We start from the raw sequence: 20,239 nt of genomic DNA, 5'->3' as shown, positions 1-20,239 counted from the left end.
TTGCAAAATTTTCTAAATATAAACTGAAATATATTGACACAAGTATTAAGCCCCTTTACTTGGTGCTTAACCGAATCACCTGGATTTGGGGATTTTCTGCCATTCTGTCTGTCAAGGACATTCTTAGAGTTTTGTCCCTGAGCCACACCTGTGTTATCTTTGTCATGTGCTTAGGATCATTGTCCTTTTGGAAGGTGAACCTTTAGCCCAGTCTGAGGTTCAGACTGCTGTCGAGCAGGTTTTCATTAAGGAAATATGTGTACTTTGATCCATTCCACTTTTTCTTAACCCTGTCTAGTCTCACAGTCCCTGCCAATGGAAAACACCACACACCCTGGATCTGCCACCAACATACTTTACTGTTGGAGTGGTATTGTACAGGTGAAGAGTAGTGCCCGATTTCCTGCAGATATGATGATAATCTTAGTTTCATCAGATCAGGCAATGTCTTTTTCTCGCAGTATAAGCAATTGTTGCAGTGATGATCATTCTTTGGACAGTTTTTCTATCTCCATACAGATTTTCTGGAGCTGAGCCAGAGTGGTTATTGGGGTCTTGGTCACCTCTTTTACAATGGCTCTTCTCCCTTGATTGCTCAGTTTAGAGGGGCAGCCAGCTCTAGAAGAGTCATGGCTGTTTCAGACTTCTTCCATTAAGAATTATGAAGGCAGCTGTTCTCTTCCCCAGATCTGTGCCTTGACACAATCCTGTCTATAAGCCCTGCAGGTAATTCCTTCAACTATATGGCTTGATTTTTGCTCTTATCCACATTGTCCGCTTTTTTTTTCTCCCAACTCTGAATTGGATTAAACAAATTTGCAAATAGATAGATATTTTCTTACCAGTTAGTTCTTTGTGAAAAAATAATTATTTTAAGAGAGGGAAGTGTGTGTGTTGTTGTCCATGTTTGTGTGAAAAAGAAGACTGGACATCTCGTTTAGTTAAGAAGAAAGCTTTGATTGACAGCTACACCCTTGAATTTCTGATTTTATCATTTGTTGGTTTCTCATATCTGAGACCAATGAAAGATACAGCACAGATTTTAAAAAGAGCAAGAAGAAAGATGATAAACTGATTGATGCCTATTGTGGCCACGAATTTTACTGCCACCCGTTCATTGGTTTGGTGGATTAAAGCAACATTGGCTTCACAGGTTTAACCTGATGACCTCAACTCCAGTATCATCCAGGATATCCAATAGTTGTCTTTCTGTGTAAGGTCATCACAGTTTTCATTTTCATGGTACAGCACTTACTGTTAGAACAACTCACTCATATGTAGGGAAGATTCATTTATCCATCCATCCATTATCCAACCTGCATGTCTTTGGACTGTGGGAGGAAACCGGGGGAAACCGGAGTACCCAGAGGAAACCCACACAGACACAGGGAGAACATGCAAACTCCACACAGGGAGCACCCGGGACGCGAACCCGGGTCTCCTAACTGCGAGGTGGCAGCACTACCCACTACACCACCGTGCCACCCAGATTAGGGAATCCCGGTAATCGGGAGCCCTTGATTCCCGGAAATTCATTCATTCCCGGGAATGAACCTGCTGTAATTCCCTGGAAAACAGGAACGGCCAAGCTTGCATATATAGCGTGTAAAAATCGATCAAGAAATAACAGAGTTATAGTTGAAAATAATTAAGGTGGCGCCATTGCTGCAGCTTGCACTTCATCAGACAACAACTTTGAACAGCAACTTGAAATTGCAATGCGTCAGTCTGTTGCATCTGCATTACCTGTGCCAAGAAACTTGCCATCACAGAATGATGACAAGAAACTGGATGCATCAGTAAAACCTGAAATGGCGGTGTTTCAGAGCAACAGCAAGCGCGGGTGTTGTTTAGAACAAGTGTATCAGTATCTGATGATTGTGCCGCCTACTTCAGTGGAGGCAGAGCGTGCTTTCTCAGCGGCTGGCGTACTTCTGCACGAAGGTGCGCTCTTGCCTGGACGACCGCACGCTGGACACATTGTGCTTTCTACGCTTGTATTACCGCAACTAAAGATACATGTACTTATATGACAGCATGAACTGCTTGTAGATAAGGTTAGTCTTTTATTTGTGTCAATATATTGCAGTAGTTTTATTAAAAATAAGTGTTGGTTGTTCTAAAACCGTTCACATGTGAGATGCCTGTGCACTGTGTCATCCCTGGGATTCCCGAATTCCCGGGAATAGATTCCCTAGCCCATATTAATTTATTTACCTGCTAAATCTCATCTACTACTCTGCAAATTGAACTTTTGAGCCTTGGACTGTTGTTTGAACGTCTAGAAGTGCATAAAATCAACTATGGAAACCAGTAACTCTCCTTTACTGACAGATATGAATCATAGACAATTTCTTTTGTAAGCTGACAGTAAAAAGGCAGTAGTTCCCCAAAAAGACAAATCATCGGTTGGTAATTGTCATGGCAAACCAGGGCATTTATCTGCCTACTACTCATAGAATGAAGAAGAGGAGGAGCAGGAGGAGGAGGTTGGGAGCACACGCTGATTACAGGGCATTACCGCACTCAACACATGATGAACCACCCAGATTGGAGTTAGCCATGAATTGTAGCTATGATAGAATGACAAATAGTGTTCATAGTGCTTTTCTATAAGTTATGCAAACAGTATTTAAATGGCTATAGCAAGCTATCAAAGTGAAACTTTTTAACAGAATCAATGATTGGTCAGATCTTTTGGATTTTTATTACAGTAGATGTAATTGTTGTTTAAAAGTTGTGCAACAGTGTACGCTGTGTAGTGCCTGTAAATTTCTTCACTAAGAAATTAGTCATGTCTTAAATGCAGGACACCTAAATTAGAGAAATATTGTGTCCGGCAAGAGAAGATATATTTGGTCCCCCATTCATAATTTTTTTCCCCCCACAACTTTTCATTGTTGCCTGTAGTCTATCTAGTGCCCTTTCTAGAATTTTGCAGATGGGTAGAATGAAGAACTAGCTAAAAAAAATAAGTATTTTCAACATTTCTGTGTATGATGCTCTATGTATAGAAATGTAGTATATGTCTTGAGTCATCGTTGTCTTTTTCTTTGTTTATTTTTCTTGTTGCTGTAGGTATTGAAACAAGAGTTCTTGATGTAACTGATAAAAATCAAATTGAACTTCTGGCCAAAGAGTTTGGCAACATAGATGTTCTCTGTAATATTGCTGGGTAAGTATAATAAAGTTTCATTCCATGTAATGTGGATAGTTTATTGTACTAGAATACTCAGGTCATTGTTTAAAAGTATATGATGCATTTTGATTGGGGATAGTTAAAACTGCATGTCTTATGCTGTACCTGTACTGTCAAAGAGTGGCATGTCAGGGGTGGTATTGTAGCTCTGGAATGGGTAACAGAAACAGCCATTCCGGAAGCATAACAGGTTTACTACTAGCCACTTTCTGGGTGTATTTACAAAGAGAAGGATTCTTAGAGACATAGACTACCAGTGCAAGAGTTCCCTCAGTATGATGAGTAGGAGCCTTTTAGGAGTTACAAGCATCTCTCTGCTACTTGTTAAACTAGGTGGGTATCTTGTGTTGCCTGTTCATGTAAGGGAAAGTTGGAGTCTAGGATTACAGGGACATCTGACACCATTAAAGGGAGTGCTACTAGAGCAGCCCAAGGGATTCCAGAGACAAATCCTGATATTTCTCTAGTGTTTTCAAAGTAGTTCCTAGCAGGAACTTAAAAGCTCCTTCTGACCATCAGATAAATGAGCTTGGAACCGTTTTGCTGGTGGAAGAAAGAGAGACCAGAGGGTTGGAGGTACAAATTGTATGTTATAGGGTATTTTGCCTATTTTTGGAGGACTGGTACATTAGGCACCCATCAGATAGAAATGGGTGCAAAATCATTAGCTTAGCCTAGTGGACCAGAGTCCTTTTTGTGACTTTATTCATCTTAATGTTTATTTCCTTCCTAGTGGTGTTATTTTACTAATAAACACATCCTTTTTGAGTGTGTTGGTTTTCTTGGCATGTATTAATGGTATAGAGCCCCTTATGACACAGTATTTAGATCTTGTTTGACATCTATAAGAAAAACAAATATGTTGGTTAATTTGTGCAAAAACTTAAAAAATAAATTGATCAGTATAGAATTCCATGAATCAATTGTTGATGATCTCTGAAGGCTGTCTGCAGTGCTCACAGTTTTTACTAATCTCTTAGTATTTTTTTATTCTGATTGCAGCATTGCAGTTTTATGCTTTACTGATTAGCTATTTGATCTTTTCCTAGAAAGTGAAACTTTTTTTTCCCTCTGTTGAGAGGTTTTATACAGTCATCCAGTATAATATTTAGATAGTAAAATGCTTACTAATCAAGACTCAGCAGTTTTTCCCTTGTAAATCTGGGTCTCCTGATTATCAATTCTGTTCATATCAGTTTAGTTTATTTTTATGCAGTACATCACGGGTTTCAGACTCTTCCTTATTGAGGGCCAAACATTACACTTTATATACCCACTTTATATAGGCCAGAATATATGAACAAAAAACTACCACCATATATATAGTTATATCAGCCCATTAAGTCCAGTATGAGATGCAGTCAGGACATATGCTTGAATCTGCTGCTAAGCAAAGCACATCCATTTACACCTACAGGATATTAACATGCGTCATGATCAGAAGCCACTTAGCTACGCTGATAATGTGTGAACTTGCTGGTGATGGATTCACAGATCACATTCAGAGTTGGTCAGAAATGGATAGTCATCACATTTAACATCAATGGAAATGTAAAAGCATTTTTTTTCACATATAACAATGAAGTTGGCGAAAATTCAAAAGGCGGCTTTAAAAAGTAAGTGGTGTGGCAGCAGTGTTGTGTGTAAAGATGAACTACCATCTCCTTTACGAGACTGTCACATCTTTGACATCATGCTAAAACAGTAGAGTTCTTTACGGCTGTGAGTTCACCCCTCCTTTTCCCCTTTTTTTTTTTTTTTTTTTTTTTAAATTAGAAGCAGCCAGTTTTGATTCTAACTGGTGTGGTTCACCTTGCTGCACAAATAAACATGAGCCTATACTATAAATTTATTTTAATGGCAATGTAAATAGAGAGATAATAAATCTATCTTTCTTAAATTTTTGAGAAAATGGGACCATCACAGGCCATTAATTAAAATGTTTTGGCAAAGGTTGGCAGCAAGAAGGCACCAGTATATGTGTTTTGCACACTGTTGCTGTTTTTTATTGCTTGTTTGTCTATGGTATTTATTTTATTTTTGCTTCCTCGTGGTATATTGACAGCTATTCATTATGATTGTTCCACTCTGTTTATGATACAGAATGTATATGAAGAATTCTGCTTTCTTGCTTATGCTTGTTGTGAGAATTATCAACTTCGGACTTTCTGGAGTTCTTCCCTTCCAGCTGAAGTTCTATGGTTTTGACCATTCTCGTGGAAGTGGTGCAGAAGACGGTGAAAGTGAAACGAGACTGTCATTTGGGCCAGCATCAGGGCAATGACATCTGAAACTAATTTGGGTGCCCTGTCTGCTTCCATTACACATTCTCACTTTAGATGGCATAATATCTTGACTGGATATACTTGTCTTCTCATTACTTTCTAGCAGTAGCACTGCAGGCAGACAAGACAATTGATATCTTAATCTGTGGTTAACTTTGACAGTTTTAAGATTAATGAAGAATGCCCCACTGCAGTTGGGTGAGTTACCTCCAGCAGAAATGGCGCTGATGAATGTGAGGTGTTTATTTACTAACTCTTTTGTTTTAAATAATGTTATTGAAAGTCATTTACAGCGACTTTGCCCCCACTTACTGAAACTGTCCTGCAGAACTTTAAACTTTATAGTACCTCAAGATCTTTGGATCAGGATGATGGTGGTGGTGTTACTGTGGTCTTCAGAAACTGTTTTAAAGGGCATTTAATGCAGATGGAGCAATTTAAGACTTTCGAGGTACCATTGTTGAAGATAACACTTTTATATCCAGTGCACTGTATGATTGATTATAGACCTCCTCTTTCTCGTATTTTTCTTTATTTAGTTCTCTGAGCTTTTTTCATCACTGTTGCTTAGTACAGATCAATTGTTGTTTTTGGGAGGCTTTAATATTCATATTGCTACTCTAAAAGACTGATAGATAAGGAGTTTATATAGCTTATGGTCTCCTTTAATTTACAACAGTGGATGACTGGTCCTACATATATCCATGTACGTACATTTTTTTTTTTCTTCTTCTCAAGGGGCTTCTCAATCCGTGCTGTTTTTACCAATGCTGTTTCAGTGTCAGATCATTCCCTGATTTTATTTTTTGTTGAGTCACCAAGAGAGGCTTTAAAAGATGAGACAGTAACCTATCAGTATCCGACTATTACTTCATATATTATCAGTTTTTTTGTTAATGCTTTCACTAATGCTCCTTTGTTGTCCATCCAGGATTTCCCATCCTCCTCATTAGATACCAAGGAGCTTATCTGTTTATTTACTATGTCATGCACTACAATTTTAGATATCTCAACTCCAGTTAAGGTCTAAGGCTTGCTCACAGTTGAATGATGACATTTGGTTTCTTAGAAGAAACTGTAGGAGAGTGGAACAGAGATGTAAGTAAGAAAGACTGGAGATCTCATGAGATCTTCAAGAACAGACTTTTTTAATTTCAGAAGTATGGCAGATTCACAGTGTTAGAGCTACATTCACAGAGTGCTTTTCTAGCCGTTCAAAGTGCTTTACATAGACTTTAGGGGCCTCCACTTCCACCACCACCACCAATGTGCACCATCCACCTGGATGATGCCATGGAAATTGTTTTTGCACCAGTACACGCATTGCACAGTATCTATTAGGTGGTGAAGGGGTGAGAAATTTAGTCAACCAATAAGGAACAGGGGATGATTAGGAGGCCCAAAATAGGCAAAGTCATGATGGACACTTTAGCCAGGATATCTGGGTACATCCTACTGTTTTAAAGGATGCCCAGGGGTCTTTTATTACTACTTGAGTCAGGATCTCGATTTTTACATCTCTTCTCATGTAGAACTAATGGCTGACATCCAGGGGACAGCCTTGAAGTGGTTTACATCATAACTTAGGGACAGGTCTTTCTCTGTTAAAATTGGTGATTGCTTTTCTTCCTCTGCTCTGTTGGCATGTGGAGTTCCTCAAGGGTCTGTCTTTGGTTCTGTATTGTTATTTATTTATATGCTTCCTTTGGCATTTAGCAAATATCTTGAAGCAGCACAATATAATGTATCACTGCCTTTCAGGCGATATTGACATCTGAGGATACTCAGTGACTTGAGTCCCTTACTGTGAGTTTTAATTGGATCAAAATCTGGATGGCAGAGAGTTTTCTTCTGCTTTAATGAAAACAAAAGTGAGTTGATTGCTTTTTTCACTACTGATAAAGTCAGAAATTTGAGGGTAGGCTTTGGAAGTCTTATGCCCAACTCAACAGTTAAGAGCTTGGGTTTTATTCTTGATTCAAGCTCAGATTTATGAGTCAGACAAATTCAGGTATCAGGAGCAACTTTTATTATCTCAGATTTCTAAGCCCAAGTCTTTTTTTTTTTTTTTTTTTTTTTTGTTTTTGTTTGGTTTTCGTGTCTTTATTTCCTCATGACTAGATTACTACAATGCACTTTACTTGCGTGTTAATCAGTCTGTGTTATCTCGGCTACAGTTAGTTCAGAATGCAGTTACTAGGATGCTCCCTGTTGCTAAGAGAGGCATTGGATTTTGCCAATTTCAGCTGCTCTGCTCTGCATGGTTCAGCTCACTGTTACCTAACTGAGTTACTGTACTTTGTCCAGCATCAGTATCAAGATCTTTAAAGTCTTCAGCACAATCACTTTTCTCTAGTCCCTGTTCTTGTCTGAAATCAAAGGAAGACTGTACCTTTTTAGTATCTACACTGTGCCTTAGGACAAGTCTATCTCTGTTTATTAGGACTATTTCTTCTGTTAATGCCTTTAAGGCTGAGCCAAGGCTTATTTGTGTACTAAGGCTTTTTTGAGTTCTTCAGCCCTTCCTCTTTGTATTAATGTTTTTGTTTGCATGCATTTGGACAATTTCACTTTTACTTTTCATTTGTATTTTTAGAGTGTTATATTTCATAATGCTGTAAAGCAGTTTGGTTTTACTTTGGAATAGACACTAAAATAAATTGACATCGACATTGTTTTGTACATTGATTCTAATGCTGCTTTAAAATTGTCCATAGGTCTTGGGTTTGACAGCCCTGCTATACATAATACTATTATTTATTACTTATATGAAGAGAGTCCATAGTGCTTAACCTAGTAATATAAAGGGTATTTTCTCTGACTCTCAGGTAAATTTGATATTTTTTAAATGTATTTGTTGCATTTTACCACACATTGGCCTCACTTGTTGCATTATCATTAAAATATTTTTTTCTCTGTAATTGCTGACTGTATAGGGTCTTTTGCTTAGTGTCATGTATGTAGTGATTAGAGTGGAGGAAAGGCGACTTCTTCCGTTGTCTGTCTATATCATATCTTTCTAAATGATTCTAAAGCCACTTTATCTGAACATCAAAATAAAAACCTGCAGAACAAATTGTCTTTGCAGCAAAACAATTTTTATTCTTAAGAATTACTTATGTATGTTCTTTTTAACATAGATAATGACATCTTCAAACACAACAGTTTGCACAGAAAACACTCATCTTCAATCAAATGCAAGCTGCGTTAAGATTGCCTAAAGAAAGCATCCTTCAGAGCAGTCAGGATAGGTGTGGAGGCCATTCATCAACTTCTATTAGAGTTTCTTGCAATTCAACAAATGAAAGTCCAGTCTACTCGTGGTGTTTTGTGGGCAGAATACTTTTGTGTTAAATGATTTAAATTACAGATGCAAAACTAAGTGTGTGACATGTAAATGCTTCTGGAACCCACTTGAACCCTTGTTTCTAGTATGATAGTTATTGTCTGAACATTTTAATTTTCATCCTTCCTGTCTTTCACTAACAAGTCAATCAAATGAATTTCCTCTTCAATCAATATAATCTAAAACTTACAACGATGTAATTTATTTCTTGAGCATTGTGTGCATTGAAACTTTTAGCACAAGTAACATCCATAATCCAGTCTCCAGTGCTAAATACTTACTTTGATTCAGAAGAACAAACTGTTTAATTTTTACCAGTATTTCTGAATTTTACTTGTAATTTTAAAATGACTGTATAGAAACATTAAACTCATTCTACATAGTTCTACCTTTAGTGCTGAATTCATTTAACTATTATGACTTATTCATAATGTGTATAATCTTGGCCTTACATTTTAAAAGGGATAAATTTGATATATATTTGACTTTGACTTTAACGGTCAGCAATAAAAGTTCATGAACTACTTCTAACATTGTATTTAACTTATGAGTCCAATCCTTATTTAGATTTGTCCATCATGGCTCCATTCTGGATTGCACTGAAAATGACTGGGACTTCACAATGAACGTAAATGTTCGCAGCATGTACATGATGATAAGAACTTTTCTGCCAAAGGTGATTTTTTTTTTTTTCTTGTAACTTTTTTGTAATCAATAGTTTAAGGTTGTGATTAATACTGTTGCATTACTAACTCAGAGTACTTGATTTCAGTCCCAGCACTAGCACTGTCTGATTAGGTGTTTGCTTGTCCTCTCTGTGCCTGCACAGGTTTCCTAAGAGTACTCTGACTTTCTCTCTCATTCCAAAGACTTGCATTTTGGACTGATTAGCAAATCTAAACTGGTCTGGTATGAGTGTTGCTGTGGACATGTCTGCCCTACAGTTTAATGCCATGTCTCTTACGCTTGGATCCAGTGAGTCTAGGATTAGTTTTGGTTCCCTTCATCCCAGGAATATGATAGATAGGTTCTGAAAAAGAATTAAAGAGTGTTGAATTAAAAAATACACTGTGTTGGCTTTGCAAAATTTAGAGCAAGTATCTGTTTTTCCACAGATGCTGGAGCGAAAGTCTGGCAACATTATTAATATGTCTTCTGTGGCATCATCCATCAAAGGTAAACATACACTATATGGGTTTCTCACATTTGAAAAGTTAAGAAAACACAAGATAACTGTGCAAAGTATTCGCAGAAAAGTCTATTTGTTACAAATATTTTTGTATTATTGTGATCAGTTGTTTGTTGTTAGTCCAAAGTTCATGGTGAGTAGCATGGTCCAATAAGCATTTGTGCCAGGCAGCAAAGCAGAAAACAAAGAATAGAAAAACAGAATGAATGGGGTCAGGAACATTTAGTTTTACTAAATGATCAATGTAAACAGTGCTAGCAATGGAGCAACAATGCAATATAGTATAGCCTCTTCAGCCAGTATCTTGATTTAGCAAATTCTGAAAGTGAAAGGGCATGTCATAGGCAGATAAATTCCATAATTTTGGGGGCCATCATTTTAGACTTAAAATTATTATGGCATTATAATATAAACAAAAATAATACTATTTAAAATCTCTGCCAGTTTGGCATACCCAATTAAAATTGTCTTGTCAGTTTTCTACATCTCTTCACAAGCATTGAGTATGAGATTATGGGTTACTAGATTTACCTTCCCCCAGAAACATTTTCTCAGCTTACATCAGATACAGCATTAAATGCCAACTTAATTGGCTGTTTTATTGTGTAGTCTGTGACAGACTGTATTGATGCTATACCAATTTGGCTACTGACAACTTCTTGTTACCCATTCTACCAGGTTACACTTTAGACTTTTCATAAATGAATATTTATGCTTTAAATTAATGAAATGCTTTTGATAATATCATACAAAGGAGTACAAAATTGACATTGGTTTTATTAAATGATCTCTTGATTATTTTGAGTAAAAAGACAGAGTTGTAACTGTCACTCTCTGCCAAAAAATACTTTGTAAGAAAGATTTTATCTCTAAAAGATAGAGATCTTAATTCATGGCAGATAAACGTACTGTTTCTTTCCTTTAATTTAAAGTGTAAAAAAAAAAAAGTGGAACGTAACATTTTGTGTTTGTTGTTTCTTGCTTATTTGCTTGCTTTATCCCAAACAGTAAGGTAAAGTGGGCTCTGGCTATCTAAATAAGAGTCATGTTTTTTTTTTATTTTCCTTTATCCTAAAGTAAGAGCACAAAATTTATGTCTGACTCTGTTCTTGCTAAAGGTGTTGTGAACCGATGTGTTTATAGCACATCTAAGGCTGCTGTTATTGGACTTACTAAATCTGTAGCTGCGGACTTCATTGAGCAAGGTATTCGCTGTAACTGCATTTGTCCTGGTAAGTAACTTTAAAGCTACAGATCAAGCCAGTCATTAGCAATGTCTTTAGAGCAGTTAGGGTCAGGTCACATGGGGAACAGCCTTTTTCAAGCTCAGCCACAAATTCTCTGTTGGACATTAGTACCATCTGTATACCTTTTGGCTTTTAGCTTAGAGTTGTTACCTTACTGGAAAACAAATCTTCTCCCAAGGTTCAAGTTTCTTGCAGACTGCATCAGGTTCTCCTCCAGGATTCCCCAGGATTTTGCAGTATTAATTTGACTCTTTACCCTCAAAGGGCTTCCAGGGCCTGCTACAGAGAAGCATCCCACAGCATAATGCTACCACCACCTTGCTTCATGGTGGGGATGGTGTGTTTGGCTTGTACCAAACATGTTGTTTAGTCTGTGGGTCAAACAGCTCAGGTGACTTCAGGGTGTCTTTAAAAAACAGTGGCTTTCTCTTTGTCATTCTCCCATAAAGCTGTGACTTGTGAAGTACCCAGGGAATAGTTGTTGTGTTCACAGTCTCTTCAATCTTAGTCACTATAGCTTGTAATTCCTTCAGAGTTATCATAGGTCTCCTGGTGACTTCCCTCATTAGTCTTCTTTTTGTACAATCACTCCGTTTTGGTGGGCGGCCAGCTCTAGGGGGATTTAAAGATTAAATCTTGGCTTACTATTACCCCCGATTACTACGTTTTTTTTAAGTGGTGCTCTTTTTTATTTATTTTGCTGTGTGGTTTGATTGTGGTTCTTTTATTCTCCTTTACTGTAGGGACTCGGTTTTCCAAGCCTATTTACCGCTAGGCTCATGAAGGGCTGTAATTTACTGGCCACATAATGGCCTGCTATCCATCACAGGCAACATCATTGCTGCCAACAGTTTTAGCTTGAGACTTTTAAAATTTTAACTCTGCGTCAGGTACACTTTCAAAAATGTTATGTAAGTTATTTTTGGCCATAAACCCTCCTCCACTAACAGCAGGACATCAGTCAATGCAATTTTTAGATCTCTTGAATTGGAAATTGTTCTCTTTGAAAGCTGTTGAGCCACCAAAAGTCTATTTGGGCTTAGTTTTTTAAGTAAACTATGTTGTAAAATTCTATCAGAAAATGTGTTTTATATATTCTGATTACATTTCTAGATTCACTGTTATTTCTGAACATTAAACATTTTTATAAATGTGGCATTTCTGTCTTTGAAGTAAATAAAAATTTAAAAATGCTCCAACTTTGTTAACTTTGTCCAATAATGAATGTAACCCTGGTTGTATTTTCATACTTATTTTATTATGGTGACATGCATGAAGTGCTAAATCTCTATCCATTTATAATGGAATTTGTTTGACACAGTGTGTCTTCAATGAATATTTTGTCCGAAAGTGACAAATTCTTTCTTGCTAATTTTTGAGGGAAAACCTTTTAAATATGTAGAAGATGCCAAAAATCAAGCTGTCCAACAAGAAACTATTAAATATTACTTTAATTGTGATATATAGTTAGACTCTCGTATCTATTTGTGTATTTTTTACATTTTTTTATCTTTGTTTTCTGCAGATAAAAGGTGTAGATTTTGTTTCTATGAAAAAAAGATTTATTTTACCCTTTTTTGTAATATCTTGGAATATGACTTGTATTCTTTCCAGTATAATTATCTGCTAATCACTATGCCAAATGTTTGTAGCAAAACCTTAGCAGTATGTCATAAACCTGTCTTTGTGAAATTTTATTTTTAATTTTTAAAGTCACTTAATATCTAGACTTGCATAACTTCTATTTTCCTTGTATTATATATTAGTTACATTACTGTTACAACAATTACTGACAGTGGACATTAACAAACAGTTATGCATCAGTTTTTCAGTCACACGATAGAAGCCATTGTGGATATTGTGTACAAAAAGTACCCTTGCTAAATATTAGTAAATTCTCTGAAAATGAAAATCATTTAATTGATTTTCCTATCAAAAAACTGTTACAAATTAACAAAACTGTCAGTGTGGTTATCTTTTGTTTTTTTTTTTCAAATATGTATGTTATAATCCTACATTCACTTAAAACCAGAAATATGTATTGTTAGAAAATCAAACTAATCAAAGAGATTTCAAATGATAACATAGAGCATTTAAGGCAGACAGTATATTCAAAAAGCAGCTGACAAAATGTTTGAGACTTGAATTAATACATTTTAGTAGGTACTCAAAAACCATAGTTAGTTGTCCACTGACTAGTACCAGCTGATTTCTGAAATGTACAACAACTGAACTACCAATTACTTACTAATTACCAAGTCCTTGAATGCATCTCAGTGATACATAGTACTTTACGTGTAGCTCAGGTAACAAAATAATAGAATGGCTGCTGCAGTCTCTCTGTAATTGTGCTTAGTTAGCTGCTAGAAAATCTTAGGTGACTTCTAAATTTCTGTTAATCTACCATTTTAATAGTAATCCTTTAAGAAGTTGGTTAAAGTATTATAAACAGTGTGGTTGTTAGCCTAATAGCTCACTGCTGATGTAGACCATGTTTAATACAACAAAAAAATATCTAACAAAAATGTATGTATGTGTTGTCTACTGAATAAAATGCCATAGTATTCTCCAAAATAGTTACAGGTGTTTACAGAATAAGAATAAAAGGAAAGAATATTGTGATAGTGATAGACTTGAAGCTGGTCTTAACAAAGCATGATTCTGTGAATAAACATTTGTGGATTAGATTAACAGTACTACTTTGAGAGCATGTAAAAGTGCTGAAGCACTCATCTGATAATTTAAATGAACAAGTATGAAAATAAAATTGAAACGGGAGTATACCCACCAGTTTTAACTAAATTGTGTTTAAGGGTGAATGAACAGATTTTTAATTAAACAAAAAAAGTTCTAGAGGTGAACATTTGGTTTACTATTCAGTGAGTAAGTACACTGGCCACTAAAATAAAGTACTGTATAAAACTTCTTCTTTAAGAAAGAGCAATAGCCTGGGTAATCAATGCAGTAACCTATATATTAAAATATCATACCAATGGAATTTTTTTTTATTCATACCCAAGATGGTTTACTTTTTTTTTTTTTCTCCTGTACATCACAAATATGAAAAGAACGATTATTTTAAATTATTAATATTTTGCAACAAATTATGCAATTAGAAGGCCATTATTTCTGATCATGCTCAACTTATGCTGGGAGCACCTTTTAAATTAGTAACTGCCAATTAAACCCAATTCTAGAGGCAGATGATGTTTTTATTAAAGTTCTGTCTTCACACATTTACCATTCACTGATAAAATAAGGTTCACTTAAGAGGAAGATCAAAACAGAAGAATAACAGAATTAATTGATCTGTAAACCTAACAAAGAATATGCAAAATGCCAACTCAGGAAAACTAGCATTCCAAATGAAAAACAATTTCTTATGCATAATAGAAGCTGAGCAGTAATTACATACTTCGTATCACTCAGTCTATAAACATGAAGAAAATGCTTTAGACAATCAAATAACACATCAAATATAAGTTAAATCCAGAACACTGTCAAAATTGTTGGTACTGCTGCTGGTTCAAAAATGTTAAAAGGTAGAGAGATACATAACTTCTTCAGAGGATAATACAAGAGTAACAAGGTTTAAATCAGTAATGGCCTTGTGTTGTGGTATATTTGTGTTATCATGCATAGACATAATGGATAAACCATTTACATTATCTGAAATCTTAGAAACCATTATTTACTAAATGGAAAAGATACATACCTATAAACCTGTAATCTCCAACAGACATTTTCATCAATTTGTAATGAGAAAACGTAATTAATGAAACAAAATTAAAATTCTGTCTAAGGCCTTTGCAAACAGTCTGAAAAAAATATTGCTTTCTGTTTTGCTGAAGAAGGAAATGCATCCCTTCAAACCACTAAGAAGATGTGCGCAAAGCTAGCCAAAACAATATATATTAGTTTTAAAACAGAAAAATGCTTATTTTGTATTTTTCAGCAAAATAAAACTGAAAAATTGGTGTGTCATATTGTGTAATATTATTAATTATTCGGTGCCCATTACTCGGGTTGCAACAGAGTGCAGGGAGCTTTTTACAGGTAGGACCTTCACAGCTTCACAGCCTTGGCAAGGCAAGATTAGTGTCTGAGAGCAAAGTAGATTGGACTAGGGAAGTTTGAGCGGCAGCTGCCTACATCTCTTGATTTGGGAGGGTTCAAGAATGAGACACTTTCTTAGGAAGCAAATAGACCAGAACCCCACACAGAATTGCGGTGTTACTGTATTTATTTGTTCACTAAACAAAACAAGCCTGTTGTTGAGATTATTCTTTTGGCAGTACTATCAAGAGGACGTCAATTCCCAACAATGAGTCGGAGTGAGCAGGGCCTGACAGGAGATCCAAGCAAAGCTTCAGTGGTCTTTCACAGAAAGTGTTTGTTACATATGTCATGAAAAGCAACTTTTCCACATAATGCTGGCTGTTTCTTGTTTGCAGACTACATATCCGTGCATAATGCAATTTGTATGCCTAAGATATGGAGAATGTTATCAGTTAAAATATGCATATCTAATTTATTTTGCATTCCAGAGAACGAAAGTAAGATTTTAATGTTCAGTCAACAAGACTACCATATCCCAATTACCATAGGATATTTTGCATACTGACCATGAACTTATTAAAAATGAACCGAGGTAGAAATAACAGTTTGTAGCATTTGAGCAAAAGTAAGTAGATAAAAACAATGGATTCTCAAAATGTTTCATTATTATTATGTTAACACCATAGCAGTTTTCCTCTGAATTGCAACAAACTGACCAGGCACAGCACAGACTCTGGAAAAAAGACCAACCAGGAAAAGCTTGGGTTGCTGCTGGAAGAGGTGTTGGTGAAAGCCAGCTGGGGGGCTTACCCTGTGGTCTGAATGTGAAACCCAATACGCCAGTGCAGTGACGGGGACACTATGCTATAGAAATGGTGCAGTCCTTCGGATGAGTCATAAAATCAAGGTCCTAACTGTTTGTGGTCATAAAATATCCCTGGGCATCTTTTGTAAAGCGTAGGGTTTATCCCAGTGTCCTGGCTAAATTGCCTATCACAGCCTTGTCATTCTGGCCCCCTAATCATCCCCTGTTACTAATTTTCTGACTGTTTCTCATCACTTCACCACCTAACAGCTAATGTGTTGTGAGCATACTGGGTCAAAATGCCTGCTGTCACATCATCCAGGTGGATGCAACACATTGGTGGTGGTTGAAGTGGCTCCCCACTCACTATGTAAAGCGATTTGAGTAGTGAGAAAAGTGCTATATAAAGAATTACTATTATTATTTGAATATTTTGTTTTCAGAGGAGAGTTTAAAACAAACTTTTTTTAGGGGATGGGCCCAAACATCTGCTGTTGCAGAGGGTCCTGTGGATTTTCACTGTGCTATTTGATGTGATCAAACTGGGTATATTAAGGGCAGACTATCTAAATCATTTACAAACATTATAATGTACTTTTTTCTATCACGATTTCAATTTTGGATGCAATTATACAACCTGATTTTCTTTTGTGTCAGGAACGGTAGATACGCCTTCGCTAAGGGAACGAATCCAAGCCATGCCTAACCCAGAACAGGTAATTGTAATGTCTTTAAATTGTAACATGAAACACTTCTTGAAATTTCCATTATGGACAGCGCAAAAGTATTGCATGGGACTTTGTACAATTCATCCCATATTAAAGAGTTAAGCAAAAGTTTATTTTTTAATTTCTTTGTTACTGGTACAACTTAATTCTGATTTTATCACCCATACAACAAAGCTATTGACAACACATATTTATACAACTTGTATATCATTAAGATTTTCACCAATAAGTACTGATTTTTATGGGCATCTGCTGCTTTAAAGAAAATAGGTGTGAAACCAGGGGTGGCCAAAGAACGGCTCTGGAAATCAATGGGGTCTGCCCTGACTCTAAATGCATTTATTGGACTGGCACATTTAATAACCTTTGGGATGTGGTATACATGTCTGCCCAATGTCAGTACTCAGGGTTTGGAATTTTAAAAATCTCCACATTAATCCCAGAAACAGTGCAAAGGTAGAGAAAACAATCGCCTCACTTTCCCATCCACCTTTTCAAAAGTAATTTCTAATTGCCTTTGGACAAAGTCTAACATCTTTTGCAGAATCGGTTTACTGAAAGCATCCCAGTACATTTTCAGTTCCCCAAGAACTTCATACCTTATCATATTACACTGGTTTCTCTTCCACTGTGCCCTCACTTGTCTTCCATCTCCTCTCTTTTCCATCTTCTGCTCTTTCATGATATCTTCTGTTGCTTTCATGATTGGTTATCTTGTTCATGCCACCAAACATGCCCAGTGATCCTACTCCATCTTCTACACATCAGTGTACTCTCTCTTCTTCTATCTTCTCTGCCATCTTTCCTGCAAAAAAAATCACCATGCACCTGGGGGCCATGAAACAATTGGTGGATGTGCTGACCCGATTGTACCCGATTGTAAAGGCTGTTGGCACTCCCTAGTCACGACCTCTCCTTGAAATGAATAGCAAGCGGAGGACTCAGCCTTCCTATTCAATACACAATAAGTAATAATACGCCTACAGAGCCCTAGCAGCAGGTTATATTCTTCCAGCCAGATACAAGCAAACACTCCTGCCTGGCCTGGGACTCCTCATTAGAATGGGTGTAGATAAGCACTAGCAGTACAATCTTTTTGAAGGTGACTGTTCCGTACAAAAATGTCACTCTTAGTTAGATGTTCTCAATGCAGTGCCATGATGCTTTATCTTTTGGGGAAAAAAGTATTTATTTCAAATAGGCATGTTACACTTTGATAGAGAGACTTCCATTTCCTCTTGCTTATGCAAATCGGAGGAAAAAATAGCAGTGCGTACATTTTATAATTCAAATAGACTATGCAAAATTTTGAATGAGTAAAGTACACATTGTAGTATTGTAAAACACTGCCAAATAGAGGGAAATACAAAAAATGCGCTGCTTAGAGAAACTTCATTTTTAATAAGATATTTTTCATAGTGTAAGAAACACTTTATGCTGCACATGCCTTTATGATTTATCAAACAGCTGCTTATGGTATTAATCTTCCGTAATTTGCTAAATACCTGTTTCTTTTATAAATGGAAAAGTATTTTGTAAGTAGAATTTAATGTATTTAGGCAAAGAGGATAACTAATGAGTAACAAATTGATGGTCTGCCAGCAAAGGACAGGCTTAGAAAATGAAGCAGATATTAACCACTCTGATGTATTGGGCTGCTCTGTATTTCTAATTAAAATACACCATTATGTAAATGAAAAAAAAAAATTTAATCGGTGAAACAAATACTTTATTTCATATTAGGCACTAAATGGTTTTCTTGCAAGGCAGAGGATGAATAGATTCTGCACAGCAGAAGAAGTGGCACATCTATGTGTGTTTCTAGCTTCAGACGAGGTAAGTAGATACTTTCTCCATCAACAGGAACTGAAGAAATTTTACAGAAGAGTTTCTGTGATGAATGTATCAGATTCAAATCAGTAAAAGGAAATTAATTTTTAGTAATTTATAGTTGGAAAAAGGCCAGAAGATAATTTGGTTATTTGCACTGATATGCAGTATTCATATAAATAAATAAAGTGGTAGATGAGCATAGTATGAGCCATATTTACGGTAATTATAAGTATGCCTGATTCAGGCACTGTTGATTTGAAATATGACTCGTTGGATTCCATGATGCTCCCTCTGGAGTTTGGTCATAGATCATAAAATACTGTACTGAATAGAATAGAACAGAACCTTGATTTTGTGGAAAAAATATTCCAGTAATTTTAATGTTATATGAAAATACAGTACAAAGTTCTACATACTTTGACATACTTTTATTTATTTATTCAACTTGTATAGCATCAAGAATTTAATTAATAAACACTAATATTAAGGCCACATATTTTTTGTTTTAAGCTAGTCTTTGTGGAGAATGTTGTTCAGATATCCCCAGACATGCCAGGTAGATTTATATTTTGGATTAAGACATTGCAAAAAAATGTTCTTCTCTAATATAAAGTTTCCATGTTGAGTTTATTGCAGAGGGATTCACTTTTGTTCATTATTGCATCTATCCTATAATTTGACTTGTTCATTTCATTTTCTGAAACTGTTTACTCCAGTGCTGTGTTACAGTGGGCCATAGCCTGTCCATTCACATTGCCGGGCACGCTTCCAAACATGTTCATTAGTTTTGAGCCAGTTAGCCTAACGTGCACATCTTGGGGAGGTTTAAAAAAAAAAAAAAAAAAAAAATATGTAAACAATGAGAACTTAAAAATGGCAAACAGTGCCCAAGCTGGAATTTAGGGTTATGTGGTTGCAGTGCTATCCACTTTCCCAGCCCAGTTAATAAATCAGTTAGTTAACCTTTATTGTAAATAAGATATTACACAATATGCTTTACAAAGTCAACAAGATTTTATTGTTCCTTTTTCATTTCCTGTACATCTATTTTTATATAACATAATTTTTTAAAAGGTTTCATACTTATTGTTTTTCTCTTTTAGGCTGCTTTTATAACTGGATCTGAATATGTAATTGATGGGGGCTGGAGTCTGTAAACTAATGAACATGGGACGCAGTTACTTCTGAAGAACAAATCTCTGTGGTCAAATGTTTTACATTACTTTAGTCAGCAAATTATGGAATACACTTAGAGAAAAGCCAAGCAAAATGACACCTTTTATTGGCTAACTAAAAAGATTACAATATGCAAGCTTTCGAGGCAACTCAGGCCCCTTCTGCCTGAAGAAGGGGCCTGAGTTGCCTCGAAAGCTTGCATATTGTAATCTTTTTAGTTAGCCAATAAAAGGTGTCATTTTGCTTGGCTTTTCTCTACATTCATAATGGCTAACTCGGTATAACACCCTAGTACTATGGAATACACTTAGAAAAAATATTTCATAAAAGAACCTTACTCTTGTGAATATCTGAATTTGTTTCATATATTCA

The 20,239-nt window shown here is 36.0% G+C and overlaps 1 protein-coding gene across 2 annotated transcripts in view; it reads left to right on the top strand.

Annotated features, from left to right (window-relative positions):
* Positions 1–19,994, top strand: part of bdh2 (3-hydroxybutyrate dehydrogenase, type 2) — a 33,068-nt gene extending 13,074 nt beyond the window's left edge. Inside the window, exons 4-10 of one of the 2 annotated variants that reach the window (XM_028805213.2) lie at positions 3,079–3,175; positions 9,398–9,506; positions 9,946–10,006; positions 11,138–11,251; positions 16,788–16,846; positions 18,602–18,694; positions 19,795–19,994. In XM_028805213.2, the coding sequence (XP_028661046.1) occupies positions 3,079–3,175; positions 9,398–9,506; positions 9,946–10,006; positions 11,138–11,251; positions 16,788–16,846; positions 18,602–18,694; positions 19,795–19,848 (587 nt within the window). In that variant the 3' untranslated portion in view covers positions 19,849–19,994. The remainder of the gene's footprint in view (positions 1–3,078; positions 3,176–9,397; positions 9,507–9,945; positions 10,007–11,137; positions 11,252–16,787; positions 16,847–18,601; positions 18,695–19,794) is intronic. The other variant, XM_028805212.2, reaches the window with a different exon arrangement.
* Positions 19,995–20,239: the final 245 nt, after the last annotated feature.

The sequence above is a fragment of the Erpetoichthys calabaricus genome, chromosome 7 (genome assembly GCF_900747795.2).
Source record: "Erpetoichthys calabaricus chromosome 7, fErpCal1.3, whole genome shotgun sequence".
Classification (NCBI taxonomy): domain Eukaryota; kingdom Metazoa; phylum Chordata; class Cladistia; order Polypteriformes; family Polypteridae; genus Erpetoichthys; species Erpetoichthys calabaricus.
Note: the sequence above shows the minus strand (reverse complement) of the source record. Positions and strands in the feature narration are given on the sequence as shown.